Genomic DNA, 22,647 nt, shown 5'->3' with positions numbered 1-22,647 from the left:
GAAACACCGACGCAGCTCACACTAGTTTTTAGCTAGTTATATCAAATTTAGTAGTATCATGGTAGCATAAAGGTGCTGACTCACGGTGCAACATTAACATTGCATGCAACATTTCACGCGACAGGACTGTTGCAGCGTGTGTCTACTTCAAACGTGTTGAGCGCGACGTTGCATGCAACAAATCTGAAGTGGAATCGCGCTCTGCTCTTGCAACATTGCGTGATTGCGCGCAACAAACTTCATCATCAACCAGATTATTTTTAATGTAATCTGCGAGTGTTTGTCATGAAAATACTCTTACTATACGTGCTTACTATAACTATTCGAATTTAGATAAAAGCCATTCGGCTTAGTTCCATTTGAGCTGTTTTAGGAATATGTTGTCAAGGGTTTAAAGACCCATTGCCACTTACCGTGACGCACCGCGATCACAGATGAATTTCGTGGTCCATGAAATTCAAAGATTCATATATTGAATAATAACTTCATATTAAATCCTTTTCCGACAATAGCACTCAGGCACAAAAATGATTCTTTTACATTCTTTTAAGAGTTTATTCAAAATGTTGGAATTGTTTTTTCAGTGGTGACACGATTCAAAATGTAAACAAATTATGATGCATCACGGTAAGTGGCAATGGGTCTTTAATACCCATCCTTTGTAACTCGCGTATATGAAATCAACACGATTACACTTATTTCCCTGGTGCTTTAAATGAGACAACCCGAACTCGATTAGACAATTGATAGTTTATAGAGCAATCAATAAACAGTGCGATGTATTAAATTATGTTGATGTTGTTTCCCAATCTACGTACTCATCGGTCGTAAATTCGTTGTAAATTCGTCATAAATTCGGTTCGAACTGTAATCAAGAATAACTAAAGTATAACACTTGACATAGCGAAGCTAAAAATACAATATATTAAGCGTAGCACAATCATAACATAACATAACATACAAACTCGATAACTACTAATCTGAGGTATAGGGTGCGTGCTATTCAAACTATGCTGCGTGCAATGACTAGCTAGATTAATTGATTTGATAAGCCTAACGTAAACACGCGGTCTTAACTCAACATCACGTCGCAAACCCATCACCCTTTGAAATGTTAATTAACTAATGAATTAATTAACGTTAATTCGATTACTAATTCATGAGAATTCTTTTCGATAAGTCGACGCAAAAGCTAGAATAAATATTATTTTCGATACGAAATTCTTGGGTAAAGTTTCACCACTTCAACTGCAGAGATGTTGTTGTTTTCGATAAGAAATAGTAATTAGAAAACTGATGTCTAGCTTAGTCTGTAAAAACATTAATTTTCTCTCTCATAACACATACCCCCAACATATTCTTGTTTGAAAAATTAAATAAAAAATGTGGGTCGCCGAATTCGTTTTTTATTTATACCAAACACTGAGCAAATATAGTATTCATCTAAGAAAAGACGCACGTTATATCGTAACCTAACGTATCAAACAAACACTTCGAAAGAAATCGAAAAAATAGAAGAAACAGAAAAAATTGATGGCCAATACAGGTGGATTTTTTCGTAAATTTGGTGTCAATAATTCCCTCGAAATCAGAATGTTTTTATAGATTTAACATGTTGTAGGATTTGGATCATGTCTTAATTTTAAGACAAAGAAAAATGGGGGCCACCAAATTGGTTTCTGAGACATTTTGCCGCAAAAAAGTGAAAAATGGGTTTTCTTGATATCTTTCCATTCAAAAGATTCGGATGACGTCATTACGATGAGCGCGCGCGCACAAAACTCATGCGCGGAAAGGCTGCGCGTAAATAATGCCCACGCACGTCCTTAAAACTACTTTATTGCAATATATGTTGTAATTATTTAATCATCAAATAAAATGTGGTATTTCACATAGAGAAAAAAAGGGATTGTTTGGAATTTTTTTTTTATTATAAACATGTTATGAATCCGGAGGAGTAAAGGAAGGAATAAACTGAAATGAAGGAATAATCAAAAGGAGACAAACCAGTTGGCTATTAATAAGCATGGTTGAGAAACTGAATTTGAACTAACCAAAAACCAGGACAAATACAGTCTCAGCTAGTGGCCACAGCGGGACTTGAACCCGGCACCACCGGATTGCGAGACCGACCACTCGACCATGCTGCCTCCTACAAATGGATGAATATGAAAATATTATGCTCAGATATATTAGGGCCACTTAGCCTTCTCTCACTCACATATTATTATTCTTTTTTATATGTTTCGTAGACTACATATCTTGCTTGCAATACACCTTGCTCGACGATCCAACAAGAACTTTGGAATCTAATGTCAATCTTCTTTGTCGCAATATGTAGCTGCAGAATACTTGTGACACTCGCCCTTATTTCCCAAAATACACGTTGATTACACTTCGTTTAACTGATTGAACTCTCCGATCTTAATGCAGCGATTGAAATTATTCTTTAGCAGTTCTAGCATGAATAAACCGCGTAAAATGAGATGATAAGCGACGGTTCACAACTAGAAATAGAAAAGAAATTATATTAATTGGCGATATTCCGTGATATGAAGAGATGAAATGCAAAAAACTTACAATTTTGTTCTTCTGCTACAGCTACATGGCTCTGTAACATAAAACTATAGGACGCGTGTGTGGATCTCCGCCCTAGTCCTCCTCTGTGGCTTTTAGCCGCGACACAATATGTCTGGATCTATATTGGTGATATTTAACTATGGCATAAAATGAGTATGCCTATAATGCGTCGCGAAGGATGCCATTGAAACTTTTGCAATGATGCAAACTCTTCATCAAGTATTGCTGGTTTTCAATCATTCCCAAGAGAATAAAATAACAAAAGACGCGGCGGCCATGTTGGATGATATAACAAAAGAGACTAATGACGAATCTTTTGTTTTAAATACATCCAACATGGCGGCCGTGAAAACCATCAATAGAGCGTTTTCACGCGGCCATGTTGGGCACAATAAATTTCCTATCCTCGGGGAATTGAACTCTATTTTTACGCAAAAACTGTGCAGAAAGCTTCTATTGTTTGGTACGCCAATATGGCTGCCTTGTCACGTGAGTGAAAACGCTCTATGGCCTAGAAATAAAACAAACAGTGAATGCCTAATGGGCATGAGTGACAGTCTGTCTCGGCTCGTTCTGGGGTTATCTCTTGTGCAACGTATTTTCCATGAGGGCATTCCTTACATCCCACGCCATGTGACTTGATACCAGTGTACGCCATCTCATTTTGGTAAAATCCACCTAACACACAACGTGGTGCATCATTACTTTACTCACTACGAGGTTGTTTAGTAATAGGAAACTCTAAAAATGATAGAGTTTAGTATACTTCTGAGAGTGATTGAGACGATGTTATTCTAACGTTCCAGTATAGCATGTAACTTGTAAATACCCAAACTGTGGTTGCTATGGCAACTGTCTCAACTCACACTAGTTTTTAGCTAGTTATCTCTTCTAACAACAATCTTAGCTTTTTAGTGATTGCATTGTTATTTTTTAACTTGAGCAGAAAAGTGTTTGACTAAATTCGTGCTATCACCATAACAGATATTTTAACCTAGTCTCGTTCGATGCTATCTCTGGTGGCCTAGAACCGAGGCTGTTGCTATGACAACTTATCCATACAAATAAATTTGAAAGACAGATAGAGTACTATTGATTGATCTTAATTGAAATTGGGTTCAGACATAGCTTATTATAATTCTACAATGGTCAGTTATTGAGAATATAAGTTCATCAAGCTAAAGAAAAAGTTTTAGATACAGTTCAATGTCATTAACGTTGTCCACCAAAAAAAGACATTTACACATTTACATATTTAGACTAAAAGAAATATCACGTGTTTCCTCGAAGGTTCTGGCATAAGACAAACCATTCTCCATCTTAAATCCTCACTAAATGTTCGGGCATTCTGGATTTTCGATTCATGAATTTTACATTTAACTCAGGCAGACGCACACGAGGCAAAGAATACACAATGAAACATGTGATATATCTTTTAGTCTAAATGTGTAAATGTCTTTTTTCGGTGGACAACGTTAATGACATTGACTGTATATTATTTAGAAGAAAAAATAATTTTGAAAAAGGAAATTTAAATATCACTTCACTATCAAAGGTCTTTCAATCCAACCAAAAAAAAAAAAAAAAAAAAAAACATTTAGTCTGGAATTTGGTTATTTTAATAATGCATAATCTGCGAAATAACCAACATATATCAATATCAATAATCAATATTTATGAAGTTGGTATGTTGCTAGGAAGTTTTACTCTAGTTCTTTCTTCCTCTCCATAATTTAAAGTTGGAAATTGCATTCTTTATTTTGAGGTCTTAGTCTGTCTAGTTAAAGAAAATAAAAATAAAATGATGAAAAAACAAAACGAAAAGCCTCAATTTTAGATCGATGAGGCCGTCTGAAAATATACTGTAAGTTTTTGTCGTTGAATAAAAGCGAATTTTGAAAGTATAGACCGATATAAATACAATTTATATAATACAGCCATTCTCAATCACAGGCGCCCTCTAACGATTGTTATTTTTCAATTGACACGGTTTTCTTTGTTGTTCACAAGGCGACGAAGAAGGTTTTGGTGGACGTCAATCACATGGCATTTCCATATCATTGTCGGAATATAAGGACACGTGCCTATAGAATGTCATGGAAACGCCTCGATTGACGTCCATCAAAAGCTACTTCGTCGCGACAGAAATAATCGCTAGAGCGGCGGATGTGTTTGAGAATGGCTGTAATGTAACCTGCGAGTATACGTACTCATAAAAATACTTCTTTTTTGTTGTTAATGACGTGCTTAGTACAAATATATGATTTTAAACAAAACCTATTTGGATTAATTAAATTCAAAATAAAATTCCCCATTTTGAGTTCTCTATTGTTCAGGGCTAGCCTAATTATTTTGTATAAAATATGTTTCCAGCAAAGGTGTAAGGTGTTTCTGAACTCTTATTTTGGGGGAGGAAATTGACGCCCTCTTTGAAATCTGTCGCCTAAAACCGTCCTACGATGGATGTCCATCGACTGTCTCTCGTTTTCTCACTGGACTCTGAACATGACTTCCACTCAGGTTGTCGAAACGTCAGTCACCATCAACAACATTCTTTCTCCAGACTACGCTCACCCGGACGATTACATTTCACAACAAATTTGAACTTTATTCCGTTACTGAAAAGCCAAACTTTTCAATATTTTCTTGTTGTCACCTGCGACTAATACATTTATTATTTATAAACCTCTTTCAGTTGAGCGAAATTCTTTTGTTACATCCTTAATTCGATTTGAGGTGTTTTGGAAATATACCGCCAAGGATTCAGTACCCACTCTTTGAAATGCAAAGCAACTTAACTATCTTAATTAATTCGATAGTCTCGATAACCAACTCATAAGAATTTATTTCATATGTTGAAGCAAAAGCTAGAATAAATATTGTCGATACGAAATTCTTGGGTAAACGGTTTCGCCACTTCCACTGAGGAGATGCTGAAAATAAATGGACTTTGGCTTTTGTTATTTGGCTTTGAGGTAAGAAAGTTCTATTTAAGATTTTGTGACTGACTTTATTTAGCTCTAGTTTATTTAGAGTTTCCTTATCGTATCCTTTTCGTTTTCTTATCCTAAATTATATGTAACAGAAGTAAGTTGAGTTTGTAGGATAAATTGTACTCTCCATGGCCAATGGGGTTTTTCTGAAACGGGTTCTCTGGTTTTCCTAATGTAAGATGAGTGTTGTATGTTGTAAATATAGAATATAGGAAACACACAGCAGAAAAACGACAAGGCTGCTACTTTCGCAATTTTTTTCTTTATCCCTCATTCATGCTAAAAAACGTTTAGTGTTTCATTCGCGTCTCTTGTGCCATAAACTTTTCACAAAATTCTGCTAACCTCGAGCAATTCTACTTCGAGGTATTAGCGAAAATGTTAGTTTTTGTGCTGATCAAAATATCATCTCTCCCAACGTTCAGGGCGTTATATCTCAAATACGCACTCCTTAAATTTCCCAAAATTTTGGTATTTTGTTAAACAGCCCCAAAAGAGCCTGTTTATGAAATATAAAGCTTATTAGCGCATAAACGTCGATTAAGTAGAACCCGTTTTTCTGCCCTGTCAGAATGTAGTCGTTGTGTGTGTAGAGGTAGCCTTGGAAAAGAGCCCCTGGTGATGGTCATAGAATATAAGTGGTGTTTTTATCATTCCGCAAACTTTTAGTTAAAGCGACACTGAGCTGAAAAATAAATCTGTTCTACAGCATTAAAAAAGTTTGAATTGTTTATGATATAGATTATTCAAGAAAGGTTGGTTCTTTGTGGAAGTAAGTATCCCGCCATGAAATAGATCTATCACTTTGTTTGGCTTTGACGTTTGTGAGTATGTTGCTGTTGTTGTGATTGGCATTGTGTTGTTAGGAGTGTGTGTTGTGTTGTGTTGCAAGCTAAGCTCGTGTGTCGTATCGTGTGTGTCTTTTCGTATGTGTGTCGTGTCGTATGTGTGTTGTGTTGTGTTATGTTGTGTGAGTGGTTGTTTTGTGCTGTGTTCTTTAGGTTGTGTTGTGTCGTATGTGTGTTGTGTCGTTTGTGTCGTATCGTGTGTCTTTTTGCATGTGTGTGTCGTGTCGTATGTGTGTTGTGTTGTGTTATGTTGTGTGAGTGGTTGTTTTGTGCTGTGTTCTTTAGGTTGTGTTGTGTTGTGTCGTGTCGTATCGTGTGTGTCTTTTCGCATCTGTGTTGTGTCGTATGTGTGTTGTGTTGTGTTATGTTGTGTAAGTGGTTATTTTGTGCTGTGTTCTTTAGGTTGTGTTGTGTCGTATGTATGTTGTGTCGTGTTGTATCGTGTGTGTCTTTTCGTATGTGTGTCGTGTCGTATGTGTGTTGTGTTATGTTATGTTGTGTAAGTGGTTGTTTTGTGCTGTGTTCTTTAGGTTGTGTTGTGTTGTGTCGTATGTATGTTGTGTCGTGTTGTATCGTGTGTGTCTTTTTGTATGTGTGTTGTGTCGTATGTGTGTTGTGTTATGTTGTGTGAGTGATTGTTTTGTACTGTGTTCTTTGGGTTGTGTTGTGTCGTGTCGTATGTGAGTTGTGTCGTGTGTGTCGTATCGTGTTTTTTTCTTTTCGTTTGTGTGTCGTGTCGTATGTGTGTTGTGTTATGTTATTTGTGTGAGTGGTTGTTTTGTGCTGTGTTCTATAGGTTGTGTCGTAAGTGTGTTTTTCCCCAACTCTTTAAAAATGCATACAGGAAACACAATATAAGTCACGAAGAGTTTATAAAACATTACGTGTGACGTTGTGTACTGTTGTGGTATCTGTGTAGAGAGTGTGTTGGGCTGTGTTGTGTCATATTATAGGTATATATAATTTTGATTTAGAAGATGTACCTGAACCAGTTGGCTTGTTCCCTTTGAACTCACTGCATACAACCAAAGACATCAGTAATAGTTATTTGACAGCCGGTACCGCTGTTGGAGTTAGTCTTGCACCAGGACCAGATGGTAAACCAGGGGGCTCTTACAATTTTCCAGGAAGTGCTAGCAGTTACATCGAGATTCCACAACAAGCACAACTTGATACTAGGTAATGTTACTTCCTAGGCATGGGCTTCGTTAGAGTATTGGGATAATTTTAATAACAATAGGATAAAAATAAAGAAATATTTATAAACTATTATTTTTTTAATGAAGTAGTACTGATTAAATAATCAATCAATTGTTGATGTTATTATTAATCAGAAAAACTAACGCAGATAGATTTCGAAGTTTCGATGACATCCTGTCATCATTATCAAGAAACTAACTAAAAAATATATTTACATAAAGTAAGAAACAAACAAATATAGGCTATTGATGTATATTGATGTTATTATTATTATTATCATTATTATTTTTAGATACATAATGAGTCCTTTAATACTAGACATGTTTCGGCAGTCCAGCTGCCATTTACGCATCATATACATTGTAATCACTATATACTTATTTCAGTAAAGTTAGTCACCAAAAACCTAGAAAGCTGAGATCACTGAGCATCGTGGGAAACAATTCATATCAAACAAGTGAAGCTTTTTTGATACAAACTGCATCTTGAGGATGCTTAGAAGAGGTGAGACTATAACTGGTATAAGATGAGCAAGTCCATCAACAGTTATCAAGCGGTTGAAACATGTAAAATGTATCTACCCATAATCCTTGTCGGCTTCAGCTTAATAGCTTTTCACGTGACTAACTTTATTGAAATAAGTATATACATATTCATATATTTTTTTGCTATATAACTAGTTAGCTTTGTGATCTATATTAGGGACCTTAAGCTGCAGAACGGCAACGCGGGCGACAACGTCGGCGAAATTGAGGCGCTTCAACCTTCCATTGTATTATTATTTCATGTTTACCTAGTATTTTACTCAATAAGCATCCCCGTTTTATAGTAAAATGATGTCTTTGGGATCCCTTCACTTAAAACGAAAATCAGCAAAGATAAGCTTTTGGCGTAGCCGTTCTCTTTAGTACGTAAAAATAGGACATTCCACGTCTTACTTTCAGCATAAGACGGCAATGATGCATAGTATTTCGTACATTCCAACGAGTGTCTATTTAATAGCACAATTAGTGCTATTGTATGCTTGCCGTGGTAGTCGTCGTTGCCGTCCTGCAGCTTAAGGTCCCTATTATCTACTACTGATGATGGCAGCTGGACTGCCGAAACATGTCTAGTATTAAAAGACTCATTATACATAATTGTTGCTCGGTTTCTGCTCTCAAGAGCATTTGGAAAAATTATTATTATTATTGTTATTATTATTATTATTATTATTGATAATGATGATGATGAAGATAATATTAATGATATAAATGATAATGATTATAGTGGTGATAATGATGGTGATAATGACGATAATTAGAATAATCTTTATTTTCTGCATTCGCTTGATATTAAAAAATATCGGTAGTTGGCTGTGCAGTAGACAATCAAAAAAGAAATTGATAAATTGAAAATAAATTGAAATGAATTCTAGAATTAACCCATAATATAGATAACTATTATTGTTATACAGCTTTTCATTAATCGTATATAGGTAACTGTCCAATTATTTTCTTAATTGGAAAGGTCTTGTTGATATGGGATTAATTAGGCAGCTATATAATTAATAGGTAATGGGATTTCATGCTCCCCAATCAAGAAATAATTAAACTCGAAAAATTCCTCTGACTGCTAAATTGGACTCGGCCTACGGCCTCACCCAATTTTGGAAGCCCTCGGAATTTTCCTCGTCCAATTATTTCTTAATTGGACAGCATGGAGTCCTATTACATATACTAATTATGAATTACCAATCCAAATTAATCAAGTACTTACTTTTTGTTTCAGATTTTCTTTCAGTTTTCTAGTTTGGATCTACAACCAGGGTTCTTTAGGCCCAGTTTTTCACTACGATATTCAGTCAGGTTCATATGCAATTCATTTTTACATAACCGGAAGTCCATCAATGCTCTTCGTAAGGATGGTTAAAAGAGGAAGTCTTGCATTCGTTAATGCTTTGACTCATGAAATGGGTACTATAAACAACTGGAGATATGTTGGTTATACATACGATTATAGCACTGGAAAACAGCAGTTGTTTGTTGATGGGATGAAAGTGAATGAAGGGAATGTCGGAAGCATTCAACTCTCGACAAATTACAAGGTGATTATAGTTTTGATGTTTTTATATGAAAACCAGGAATTAGAAATTGTATCAATAAATGAATAAATAAATGACCAGGTTCATTGATGGATTGGCTGGCTGACTGGATGGCTGGCTGGTGGAGGGAGAGGTTGGGTAGTAGTATGCGTAAGTGAGTGGGTCGATGGTTTGATTGATTGTTGGATGGATACATGGATGGATGGATGGATGGATGGGATGGATGGATGGGATAAATGGATGGATGGATGGATGGGATGGATGGATGGATGGGATGGATTGATGGATGGATGGATGGATGGATGGGTGGATGGAAGATGAATGGATGAGATGGATAGATGGATGGATAGATGAATGACTGAATGGATGGATGGATGGATGGATGGATGGATGGATGGGTGGGTGGATGAATGGATGGATAATAATAATAATAATAATAATAATCTTTATTTAAGCACGGTAACTCTATCAATATCAAGATAAAAAAACTTAATGTTGCTCTACCTAGAGGCCGTAAAAACTATATTAAATGTGGTTAAATAAAATATTTAAGCAAAGTTAGACTTGAACTAAGTTGCCTGTTATCGCAAGTATCTGTCATCAAAAGGCTATAGCTTCGCGGCCATCTGATAAGCAAATTAATGTCTCACGCAATGAGATGAATGATGAACAGATGGTATCTGGGGACGAAGCTTGCATCGGGTGCTATCCAATTTCGCTAACGCCACGTGCTATCCGATTTCGCTAACGCTATGCGCTATCTCATATCGCTAACGCTAGCTTACGCAGTTTGTACGCTACACCAACGCTATTCGTTTTTACGCTATACTCTCGTTATGTCTCGGGCTACACGAAGTAGTACGGCCGTACTCTCTGCAGAAGACCGGCAGGAGATTATCCGGGAGGTTGTTCAAGCGGTTTTGGAGGCATCCTCTGCAAATGGGTCAGGAAACTCGTCCTCCTCGCCACCTTATTCTTCACAGCCTGCACTGCCAACTTCTTCCACCTCCGCAGTGGTTTCTGCTACGCAGGACGCTACAGGTACGTCTATTTTACCTGTACCTTCATTCGCCAGCACTTTTACCCTACCATCGCAGCCATTGGCTGACACGAGCGCTACGCTAGCTTTCTCAGCATCTGTGCCGAGCTCCGTCTCGTCGGTTTGGGCGCCATCATTGCCATCTATTTCGGCGGTCTTGCATCAGCCTTTTATCGTTGGCCCAGGTTGCTCTCCCGTTCCCGCAAAGCTGGTTACCCAGATCGTCAGTGGCAAGTTCGTCGACATGAGCGATCTCATTTCTCCTAACCTGGTGGAAACGGAAAACGAGCCCCAACTCTTCTTTGATGGTCGCATCGTTTTGACCTCTACGCCCAAGCGCCAGCGGCGAAAGGTAGAGGACATAATGACGTGGGTCGAGGCGTTCAGCATTTACTCGCTCGTGCTGACTTCTTATTTTCCCAATCGCTGGAAAGATCTTTTGCTCTACAAGCTGCTTATTCTGCGAACCTATCGCCAGTTTAGCGGCCGGGCTTGGCTGTCTTACGATAAGGCTTTTCGTGAGCACGCAGCAGCAAGCAAACTCACAGACTGGTCGCACATCAATAGCCAGCTCTACAGTTTCCACACCGCGGGATCTGTCCCACGCGCTCTCAGTGCTACAGCTGCTGAAGGAGCAGAACCCAAGGGCTCATCCAATAGCGACACCATATGCCGTTCTTGGAATCGGGGGCAGTGTTCTTCGCGTTATAGTGGCTGCCGCTTCGCACACAAGTGCTCTTCATGTTCTGGCCGCCATCGCTTGGTAGATTGCCCGAGTGGGACCGACGAGTCTTCGGAGTCCAAACGGAAATCCACGTTTGCCGAGTCGTCGGGGGAACTTCACAGGTCTAAGCGCCGCTAATCCAAGCACGCTAGTACTTTGTTATACTTATGGTTCTTACAAAAAAACAAAAAAAATGTTCCGTTTAATTTGTTCTTTAGCTTTAGCTATCTTGTATAGCACTCTATAATTTTCGCTCGTAATCTTGTCTAGACAGTTCAAGTGCATTTAGATTGTGTATTGTCAATTGTCTGGAACGTTTCAATGGTCTCGGGACATTTCGTTCCGTCGTTATTTCTTTTCTGCATGCTAGGCTTTATAAGAAACGCAGACAATGTCATTGGTATTTCATTGCATATGATATATATACATATATATATTACAAAAAAAAAAAAAAAAAAAAAAAACCTTTCGTGCTAGGACTTTTGTGTTATCTCTCTATGCTGTCATACCTTTTAGCGCGTTATATTTACAAAACCTTGATACAATCTTTTCGCGTAACCAGGCCCTTAATAAATTAGCTTTGCTGTCAGTCTGGCCTCTATGATTGGCTGCGGCGTTATTAGGACAATTAAGCCGTCTTCTAGCTGTCTCTGTAGGTCCCTTTGTATGCTATCGCAACAGCATTTCAAGCTTTACGTCGGGACCCTCTTACGCGTTTATTTTGCTAATTTTTTCGTTCTTTTCGAGTCCCGCGTTATCGCCAGAGTGGGTCCTCCCCCTCCCATAGCATATACTTTACTCTCGATATATTATGTTTATGTGCATGTAATTTTACCCCGTCTAAGTTCCTATCTAGGGTAATTAGCTTTACTCGTCGTTTATCGCCTCACGTATCTCTTTTTAAGTCGTGTGAGCAGTTCGGAACATCTGCCGGTCACTATTATTTTCACGGTCGTATTGTATCTTCTTTCAGCTATGCTTGACCTCCCGTTGGTATCTGACGTCACGCCCCTTAGTGTTGAGTGGTTTTCCCAAGAGTTGCTATCACACCCAGACCAGATTGAAGTGGCTTATGTTTTAAGTGGGATTCGATATGGTTTCAAAGTTGGATTCCAAAGTCAACTCAGCTCTTTAAGATCGGCCAAGAGTAACAAGGAAACCGCTATCCACAACCCTCAGGTGATTGATTCGTATCTGCAAAACGAGGTCAGGTCGAACAGGGTCGCGGGCCCCTTCTCCGAACCTCCCCTTCCTGACCTGCACGTCAGCAGCTTTGGGGTGATACCTAAGCGTGGCCAGCCTGGAAAATGGAGGCTCATAGTCGACCTTTCATCTCCCAGGGGACTTAGCGTGAACGATGGTATCGACCGCGAGGCTTTTACCCTTCAGTATGTCAGGGTTGATCAAATCATTCGGATGATCTCTAGCCTTGGTACCGGAGCACTGATGGCAAAGTTCGACGTCGAATCGGCCTACCGTAATATTCCGGTTCATCCTTCTGACAGGTACCTTCTCGGTATGAAGTGGCGCGGAAAGTATTACGTTGACTTAGCGTTACCTTTTGGTCTTCGATCAGCCCCGTTTATTTTCAATGCGGTAGCCTCGATGATAGAGTGGATTTTGGTGAACAATTACCAAGTTAGCAATCTCGTTCATTATCTTGATGATTTTATCATGGCGGGCCCTCCTAACACTGACGCCTGCGCAGTTAATCTAGCTAAGTCACGTCAAGTATGCCGCACTCTAGGTGTTCCGCTACATCCCGACAAATGCATAGGCCCTGATACTACCCTGGTTGTTTTAGGCATCGAATTGGACTCAGTGAACCAAATTGCTCGTTTGCCAGCAGATAAGTTATGCAACCTTAAACTGTTGATTGCTACCTGGCGGTCGCGACGCTGGTGTAATAGACATCACCTAGAATCGTTGATTGGCCACCTCCACCACGCAGCGAAGGTGGTGTGGCCTGGTCGCACGTTTATACGGCGCATGATTGACCTGCTAGGCTGTTTCCGCAAGCGAGACCATCCTATACGTCTGAATTGCGAGTTCCATCGCGACTTAGACTGGTGGCACCAGTTCCTCTCTACGTGGCACGGGGTTTCTTTTTGGCTGTATCCTGGTATCCCAGTCGTAGGCGATACCCAGGTGGTATCGGACGCCTCAGGAGCAATTGGTTATGGAGCTTTTCTGGACCAAGCGTGGTTCAACGGTGTCTGGTTGGAGAAGCAGGGTTCTCAATCTATTGCATATAAGGAACTCTTTCCGATCGTTCTAGCCGCGCATGTGTGGGGCCATCGGTGGTCCAAAAAGCATGTCATCTTTCGTTCCGACAACGAGGCTGTGGTGTTCATGCTGAACGGCAGGACTTCTAAAGTCCCCGACCTGATGCGGCTGTTGCGCAGTCTGTTGCTAGCGGCAGCGCGCTTTAACTTTTCCTTTTCGTCGCTCCACATACCCGGCGTCCACAATGCAATCGCTGATGCCTTATCCCGTTTTCGTTGGCAGGAGTTCAGGCGTTTGGCTCCTTCAGCACGCCGATCCCCAACTCCAATTCCGCATCAGCTTCTTCTCAACTTGACCAGTCCACTCTAAAGAAACAGTGTCAGGAATTCCTCCTAAATGGCCGGGCTCCCACCACACTTCGCACTTACGCGTCTGCTCAGCGTAAATTTATTGATTTTTGCCATCAGCTTGGCAAAGTTCCTGTCTTACCTGCAGATGAGAGAACTTTATGTCTTTTTGTAACGTTTCTGGCACAGTCGCTTCAGCATCGGTCTATTAAAGTCTACCTGTCAGCGGTTCGGGCCCTTCACATCGAGCAGGGTCACGCAGATCCATTGGTAAATTGTCCGCGGCTGCATCAAGTCTTTCGGGGCATTAAACGTTCCCAAGGGTCCCAGTTTTCACAGCGTCTACCGATTACCGACGCTCTCATGCTCACCATTTTCAAGGCCCTGGATATTGACTCGTTTGACCATGCCATGTTTTGGTCGTCATGTACGCTCGCATACTTTGGTTTCCTGCGATCGGCAGAGTTTACGGTCTCCAGCTTGGCCAGTTTCGACCCCACCATTCACCTGCAGGTCTCGGACTTGTCGTTTGATAATTTGGACCGACCATCGTGCTTACGGGTATGGATCAAAGCATCCAAAACCGATCCTTTCCGCGCAGGGTGCTATGTTCACATTGGTTGTGGCGTCTCCCCACTGTGTGCGGTGACTGCAATGTCCGCTTTTCTGCATAAAAGAGGAAATGCTTCAGGTCCACTATTCTTATTAAAGAATGGCCAACCATTGTCTCGAGAGTTGCTGACGTCGTGGCTGAGGGATATTTTCGCTGGTGCGGGAGTGACTGGTAATTTTTCCAGCCATAGCTTCAGGATTGGAGCCGCCACAGTTGCAGCGCGCAACGGTGTTCCAGATCACATGATCCAAACCCTTGGCAGATGGACTAGTAATGCTTATCAAAGTTATATCCGGACACCTACAGAATCCTTAGCCTCGATCTCGCGCTATCTTTCTCAAGCTTAATTTCCTGGAGTGACCTTAGTTTGGGTTGGTGCTTGGATCATTGTGGTGGGAGGCCCTTCTTCCTGTTCCTCCTCTCCAAGCACCTTGGAGAATCATTTGGAGGTGATAGGGTTGCCATAGTAACCGCTGACCTCCGCCGAGTTCCCGAGGCTCCTCCCACCCAAGCACCAACGCCAAGCTCATCTACGTGTGATGAGTTTAACAAATGATAATTATGTAAAATATACAAATGCTACACTGATACAATAAATATACAATTGAAATAAGATAATAGGTTAATTAGATATATTTCGTAGAACTAAAACGATTAAATATTAGTTGTCATCAGTGCAAAACCTATAGCTTTTTATTTTCTTTTAAAATACTTTTAAGGATCGTTCTTCTTTTAATGACTGAGGCAGAGAATTCCAAAGCCAGGCTCCAGTAAAAGCAAAACTATTTCTGAAATAGTCAGTTCTGGCTTTTGGAATTTGTAAATTTTTAGAAGAACGCCTTAAGTTGTAAGATTGAGTACCAATCTGGCTGGAAAACATATCTTTTAAATAAGATGGGACGATATCATTGACGATTTTGAACATCATAATGGCCTTTTGTTGCAGTCTTTGTTCATTTAAAGGTATCCATTTGAGTTCATTAAAAATTTGACTCGTTCGTACGCTTAAATACGATGCGCCAGTAATTATACGGGCTGCACGGTTTTGTAGTTTTTGTAACTTGCTAGTTAAAGTTTCGTCGATACTGTCCCAAACTAAACAGCAATAGTTAAAGTAAGGCTCAATTATGTTCTTATAGATTTTGATTAGATAGGGCCTACTTAAAATTGGCTTAATTTTCTTTAACGTGCTTAGGTTACATGCAATCTTCTTTTTAATGTGCTCAACATGAGAACGCCAAGTCAGATTTTCATCAATATAGACGCCGAGACATTTTGTTTTTTTAGATCGTTTTAACGCGGTACCGTCTATAGTCAGACATAAGTCTGTGTCATCTAAAGTAGAAATTCTTTGACGGGAGCCAATTAACATAAATTCTGACTTTACAGCATTCAAAGTGAGTTTGTTGGCACAGAGCCAAGAAGCTACATGTTCTAAGTCGATATCCATTTGATTATTCAGGTTATTAATTCCACAGTCAGAAAATGATAAAGTCGTATCATCAGCATAAAGCCTAGTTGTACTATAGTCGAGGCAACGCGGTAGATCATTAATGTAGATTAAAAAGAGAACTGGGCCCAAAATTGTCCCCTGAGGTATACCAAAAGAGATGGGACGGGCTTCGGAAAGTACTCCATTGATTGAACACTGTTGCGATCTGCCAGTCAAATATGACTGAAACCACTGTCGGACTGTGGCGTTAAACCCATAATATTCTAGTTTTGCTAACAATATACTATGATCAACGGTGTCAAATGCCTTCTTAAGGTCTAAAAATATCACACCATTGATCATTTTCCTGTCTATATTGAAGTACCATTCATTTGTTAGATCTAAAAGCGCAGTTAAAGTTGAGTGATAAGGTCTAAAGCCCGACTGATGGGTATCTAGTAAATTATGTTCGTCAAGATATGAAATCAGCTGCTCACAGATTAGTTTTTCAAAAAGGCGGGAGATAGCAGAAGTAACTGAAATAGGTCTATAGTTGCCTGGGTCATCTTGTTCACCAGATTTAAAAATGGGGGTGACTTTAGCCACTTTCCATTCCGACGGAAAAATATTTGTTTTAATCGAAAGGTTAAAAAGGGTAGTTAATGAATTACAGATATGAGGAGCCGCTGCTTTTAGAATAATATTTGGAATTTTATCAAGACCAGTTGCTTTAGCAGTATTAATACCTTGCAGAAGCTCAAGTACTCTAGAGGAATCGATCAAACGAAAAGTAAACACATGGTCTACTTTTTTAACATAATCAGCGAAATTTACATTACTGGCACGTTTAGAATTTATTTCTGAAGCTAATTTACCGGCAATTTCTGTGAAATAAGTGTTAAGGACATTTGCTACATCCTTTGGATTAGTAACAGTATTTTGCACAGTCTGCCTAATTTCGCTGATTTCAACATTTTGTGATCTCTTGCCCCTGAGATTATTTATTGTCTTCCAAGTTTTCTTGGTGTCACGAGAGTGTTTTTCAATTTGATCTTGATAAAATTTCCTTTTCGTCTTAGTAACTAATTGATTAACAAAATTCCTCATCTTTCTATACTTAGACCAGTCTTCTGGGTCATTAGACTTCGTGGCCTTTTTCTTTAGGAAGTCCCTGTTATGCATTTCCTGTTTAACATTAGCATTTATCCAGGGAGAGGGTTTGTTGCGCACTTTTATCAACCTAGCTGGATGGATGGATGGATGGATGGATGGATGGATGGATGGATGGATGAATGAGTTAGTTAGTTAAACGAGCCATTTTCTCACTAAACAAATACCCCACATTAATTAGATCAAGATTGGCGGTGCAAAGTATGGGGACAAAAGACTGTTTAAGGGTCGTGTTTCATGTCTCCAAATATTCAACAAAGCGCTGACACAAGCACAAGTACTGGCAGCCAGGACAAGATGTGTCGAGAAAAATGGTGAGTTAAATTCTGCCTAAATAATATTGTCGTTTGTGTGGTCATCCATATTTGGTAAGCTCACCTTATTAGAAAGTAAACGTAGATTCTCATTTTGGTGATCTGCCTGCCATTAAAAGTTTTAAAATGCCAAAACCATTAATTAAAACTTGTAGATATTTGTAGATAAGCTTATAAATCTGGCTTTTTACAAAGTAAGCAAGAAATGTCTACAATTTCGAATACTGCGCAAACAACATTGAAAATAATTAAAAGGATAAAAAATAAACATTAGGAAGAATAAATGAGCGGAATGGGATGGGATGTTATTAAAACGAAGAATAGATAGGTAGAGGTGGTAGGGGTGGCATCGAATTACATTTAATGGTAAAATAGATGGGAGGATAGAATGGGATGGCGTGTAATGGTGTTGAATTTCAATAAATGGATAAAACGATGGGAGGGAGAAAGGAAGGTATTGAATGACTATGAGTGGACGAACCGATGGGTAGATGGAATAAGGTGGTATTGAATTACAAAAAAAGATACGTTAATCGAAGTATTATGATCATCCGGGTGGATGTAGTCCTGAGAAGGACAGTTTGATGTGACTGACGTTTCGACAACCTGAGCGGAAGTCATCTTCAGAGTCAAGTGAAGAATAAAGTCAGATTGGTCATATTTATACTGCCCCGATAACAATAGCCTAATTACCTGGCGGCATCGGTCTAAGGAGTGCGAGTAAGCCGACAATGAGGACTGGACGGGATTTCAAGTCCAAGCAATTAGTTTTTTACTAATTGCGCGGTTTTGAAATCCCGTCCAGTCCGATATTGGAGGCTTTGAAATGACTTCTCATGCTCATTAATTATTCCACTTGGAGTAGGACTGAACTAATTTTGTTCCAGTTACTTCAGACTGAATTCAGTCCTTTCACAGCACTTTAACAGGTTTCAAGTAACATCATGTGACCCAAAAATAGCCCATCGATTGCCTGGTTTCCTCATGAATTATTAATGAGTATGCGAAAGTGTTCTATTAGTGTTTTATTTTTCTTTCTTTGTTGGTCATTTTATTGTACAATATTTAAATTACATAGTTCTTTGTTTTCACACCTTTTTATACTCATTATTTTTCGTGTATATAAGTTAACGTTTTCTCAGTTTTTATCACTTGATAATGACGTTCAGTTAACGTCATCAGTTAATTTCATCATCAAAAGTGAAACGTGATCTGAAATTGGTAAAATATCATGGCTAGATGGATTAGAGCCACTTAACCCAATATATCTGAAAAACACACTTGCAACTCAAACTATTTTTTGTCATTTGTCTGTTTTATTCAGACTACACATCTTGTTTCCAATGCGTCTTTCTCGACGATCCAACAAGAGCCCTCAAATCTAATGTCAGCGGTCAACCAGCAGATAGACAGGCCCTAGTTCGAAGACGATGGTATCGACTGAAAAGTGAAGCTGGTACAAGAATCGTAACTTCCTGTCCAGCCCCAGGTTCCTGTGGAGCCCAGTCTCCAGGATGGCTCAACGGTCAATATCCATCGTTAGAGACTGGGATAAAGAAGATGGAAATATGTTACCGTTCAGGATCAAACTGCTGTGCTAATAAGGCAACTGTGTATGTAAGACAGTGCTATGGGTACCCTGTGTTCATGCTTGACGATGTACCAGATATCAGCCTTGGTAATCGTGTCTGTACAGAAACAGGTGAGTAAGACAGTGTTATGTGTACACTGTGTTGTGCCATGTACTAGATATAAGCCTCGGTAATCTTGACTGCACAGAAACAGGTGAGTACAACAGTGTTATGGGTACCCTGTGTTGTACCATGTACCAGATATGAGCCTTGGTAAACGTGTCTGTACAGAAACAGGTGAGTATTATAGTGTTATGTTTATTCTGTGTTGAACCATGTACCAGATATCAGCCTTGATAATCGTGCCGGTACAAAAACAGGTAAGACAGTGTTTGGGTACCCTGTGTTGTACCATGTGCCAGACTTTGGTAATCTTGTCTGTACAGAAACAGGTAAGTAAAACAGTGTTATGTGTACACTGTGTTGTACCATGTACTAGATATCAGCCTTGGTAATCTTGTCTGTACAGAAACAGTAGGATAAAACTGTTATGTACCCTGTGTTGCATCCTGTGCCAGACTTTGACAAAGGTAAATATTAGATAAATTTTGCAGTACAGAAAAAACAAACTAACCTCTGCTCTCTCTTTTTCTAAAGATCAAGAAAGCATTTTTCCAAACGCAATGTTCCAGTCAACCAATGAAAAGTGTTTATCCGGTCACGTGATTTATGCTGAAATCAATGTGGTCGAAGCGTCTGTCTGCATTGGGTACTGCCTGAGTGCTGGGAAGAAATGCGAGTCTGTTAACTTCATCCAGCTTGACAATGGAACCTGTCAACTCAATAATGCTACCGCCATAGAGTTTCCACAGCATGTTAATGCTAACAGTAGCTGTACGTATTATCAAAGCAACACAGCATTAATGTCTTACGTTATGCCATAAAATATAAAATATAATCTTGCTGAAATGTATCCTCCAGCTCCTCCAGCTTAAGTTCTGGCTGGTATTCTACCAGCAAAAGAAGCACCGGGAATATTGAAAAGTTTGAAAAGTTCTTCAATCCAATCATTCAAGAATGAACTGAAAACTCATTTGTTCAAGAACTTTGTCTCCTCTGGTTCAAAGTGAACATCAATGAACTATGACATTTCATTAATATTGTTTTCAACATACGTCTAATATTTATTATTTCTTTTATTGTGAAGCGCCGTGAATTTTGATATGTGCGCTATATAAGGTCCATTACTATTATAATTATACAGTTTCTCATTCATCCCATATAGTTAACTGTCCAATAATTTTCTTAATTGCACAGGTGTTGTTGATATGGGATTAATTAGGCAGCTATATAATTAATAGGTAATGGGATTTCAAGCTTCCCAATCAAGAAATAATTAGACTCGAAAAATTCCTCTGACTGCCAAATTGGACTCGGCCTACGGCCTCATCCAACTTTGGAAATCCTCGGAATATTTCTTGTCCAATTATTTCTTAATTGAACAGCATGGAGTCCTATTACATATACTTATTATTATTGTTATTATCATTATTATTGCTATTTATTAATATTTTGTTCTTTTAATTACGTTAATGACATTGACTGTATATTATTATAATGTGCTTTGATTATCCTGAATTCTAACAGTGCATCTTATTTAAAGATTTTTAAAGTCTTTAGTCTATTACGGCCGAAAATAAAGCAGTGTTATTTTTTCCGGTCCGGTTTCCTAAAAAATCGTGCGTTCTGATTGGCTGTTTGAGCATGCGGTATTTTGTCAGTAACTGCCCGCGCTCGCGGTCCGTTATCTTTGCCGGTAACAAAACGATTGCAAAAACAAGTAAAAAAATACGGGAAAAAATAAATAAGTTATTTACCGTCCTATAGTCGGTCTGGATAGGGAAAAACTGTGCCCTCGGTCCGTATATTCAAGACCTCGGGCACAGTTTTTCGGTATCCGGAACTCCTGGCCGGCAAATACTATATGTATATTTTTGGTTTCGGAGGATGTTGGAGGAATTACACTGGGAACACCTGTACAAGAGGTATGAAGAAGATCGCTCTCGTGTATGGTGGCCCAAAAAGGGCTAGGAAATTGAGGAGGTGGTTTGGGTTTGCACAAGTTTTCAAAGTATTAGAAACACCCTAATAGCTTGCGCACCTTTTATTTCATGGAATACGCCCACAAGACTATTCCGGATTATTCATAATTACTCTTTTTAAGAAAGACAAGGAATACTTACAATTCGTAGTTGATAGTGTAGCACACGACCTCTACAACCGCTGAGCGAACGGAGAAGGACTTGCGGTTGATTTGATTTTGATTGAAACATGCTTGAATTTTAGTAAGATAACACATGCCTGATCTCAAAATTTGTTAAATCCGTCGTAGCCTAGGAGACTTTACTACAAATTACTTTCCCTATAGTTCCCCTAGTTTCCAAACACAGAGACTTGATTCGAATTAAAGATACGCACGAGAACTAGTAGCTTAGCCAATAAGAACGCATAATATGCAGTAATCTACTACTTTGAACGATCAGAGGATAGAATGAGTTTATTATGATATTAACTTAATTATAAGTAAATGTTAAATATACGAAATAAGCATAAAGCTGCAAATAGAATGCTATGCGGCTATAGACGCTAGAATAATTCTACGTGTTGAATATATATCCAGTTTTGAAAGCAAATGACCCGTTTCAGTCAAAATCTTCATCATTAGTCGCTACTACAGTAATACTGAAAACTGCATGATTTAACCCTCCAGACACGGATAGCGTATCGCTATTTCCTGGTTCTGGCGGAACCTTGAAAATGGTAACTAGTGAACTGAGTGCTCAGAATACAACCTGGTCTGAAGTCATAGGCTTGGGCTTGCTCAAAGGCTTAGGATTACAAATTATCGAATATATTAGAGTCGTTTTCATATGACCGTGCATAGGAAATAGACCATTTAGTGCGTAGCAGTGTGTAATAGTTGGTAATAGACACAAGGAGACTAGAGTAGTCTAATTTTATTCTCAACCACCTTATTGTCAACAGTTTCTCTTGTGTTTTAATTTCGTTAAATTACACTTTATTACACGTTATTTCAACGAATTTACAAGGGAGAATTTTATATTAATCATGTAGCTATAATAAGTAAAATGAACGACAAAGACAAGAAATCATGTAGCTCCCATTGATTACATTTGTTAATTTACATCTTGTTTATAATCAGCTATTTTCTGACTGTTATGTCATAATGCGCCATGATTTTCGATAATAACTTCGTACATTAGCTGTGCGTACTTGTTGAAATGCAGTTATGATTGCTAGCATAGCATTCTCTCTCAAAAAGCCAGGATTATAACGAGCGATGGCCTTGCCCTGTGCAAAGATCATTTCCATTGGATTTAGATCATAAGCATACGCAGGAAGCTTCACCAATGTAATGTTTTTCCTTGCTAGAATACGACATAAAGCAGCTTCGTTGTGTATACTTGCATTATCTGCGACTAAATA

At 38.9% G+C, this 22,647-nt stretch overlaps 4 protein-coding genes across 4 annotated transcripts; all 4 read left to right on the top strand.

Annotated features, from left to right (window-relative positions):
• The first annotated feature begins 5,460 nt into the window (after positions 1-5,460).
• LOC116301965 (uncharacterized) lies at positions 5,461-20,724 on the top strand. The gene is made up of 7 exons (XM_031711136.2): positions 5,461-5,555; positions 6,315-6,345; positions 7,396-7,600; positions 9,392-9,707; positions 17,437-17,569; positions 18,894-19,271; positions 19,798-20,724. The coding sequence occupies exons 1-7, from the start codon at positions 5,511-5,513 to the stop codon at positions 20,082-20,084; spliced, it is 1,395 nt and encodes a 464-aa protein (XP_031566996.2). The 5' UTR covers positions 5,461-5,510; the 3' UTR covers positions 20,085-20,724.
• Positions 10,541-11,613, top strand: LOC148912132 (uncharacterized). The gene has a single exon (XM_089028321.1). It carries the CDS (start codon positions 10,541-10,543, stop codon positions 11,603-11,605), a length of 1,065 nt encoding a protein of 354 aa, XP_088884447.1. The 3' UTR covers positions 11,606-11,613.
• On the top strand, positions 12,239-14,062 carry LOC148912131 (uncharacterized). The gene has a single exon (XM_089028177.1). The coding sequence runs from the start codon at positions 12,443-12,445 to the stop codon at positions 14,060-14,062; it is 1,620 nt and encodes a 539-aa protein (XP_088884303.1). The 5' UTR covers positions 12,239-12,442.
• LOC148912130 (uncharacterized) lies at positions 14,118-15,189 on the top strand. Its single transcript, XM_089028178.1, has one exon. The coding sequence runs from the start codon at positions 14,404-14,406 to the stop codon at positions 14,998-15,000; it is 597 nt and encodes a 198-aa protein (XP_088884304.1). The 5' UTR covers positions 14,118-14,403; the 3' UTR covers positions 15,001-15,189.
• Positions 20,725-22,647: the final 1,923 nt, after the last annotated feature.

This window comes from Actinia tenebrosa, unplaced genomic scaffold, assembly GCF_029948245.1.
Source record: "Actinia tenebrosa isolate PJP-AT-01 unplaced genomic scaffold, QUT_ActTen_1.0 PGA_scaffold12__29_contigs__length_12842862, whole genome shotgun sequence".
NCBI lineage: Eukaryota > Metazoa > Cnidaria > Anthozoa > Actiniaria > Actiniidae > Actinia > Actinia tenebrosa.
This window is presented reverse-complemented; position numbering and strand designations above follow the sequence as displayed.

Coding starts and splice junctions, on each gene's coding strand:
- LOC148912130 (XM_089028178.1), top strand. CDS start 14,404: ATGCTCACCATTTTCAAGGCCCTGGATATTGACTCGTTTGACCATGCC.
- LOC148912131 (XM_089028177.1), top strand. CDS start 12,443: ATGCTTGACCTCCCGTTGGTATCTGACGTCACGCCCCTTAGTGTTGAG.
- LOC116301965 (XM_031711136.2), top strand. CDS start 5,511: ATGCTGAAAATAAATGGACTTTGGCTTTTGTTATTTGGCTTTGAG. Junction 5,556..6,314: donor TTTTGTTATTTGGCTTTGAG/GTAAGAAAGTTC, acceptor TTTATGATATAG/ATTATTCAAGAAAGGTTGGT. Junction 17,570..18,893: donor AAGATGTGTCGAGAAAAATG/GTGAGTTAAATT, acceptor TGTTTTATTCAG/ACTACACATCTTGTTTCCAA.
- LOC148912132 (XM_089028321.1), top strand. CDS start 10,541: ATGTCTCGGGCTACACGAAGTAGTACGGCCGTACTCTCTGCAGAAGAC.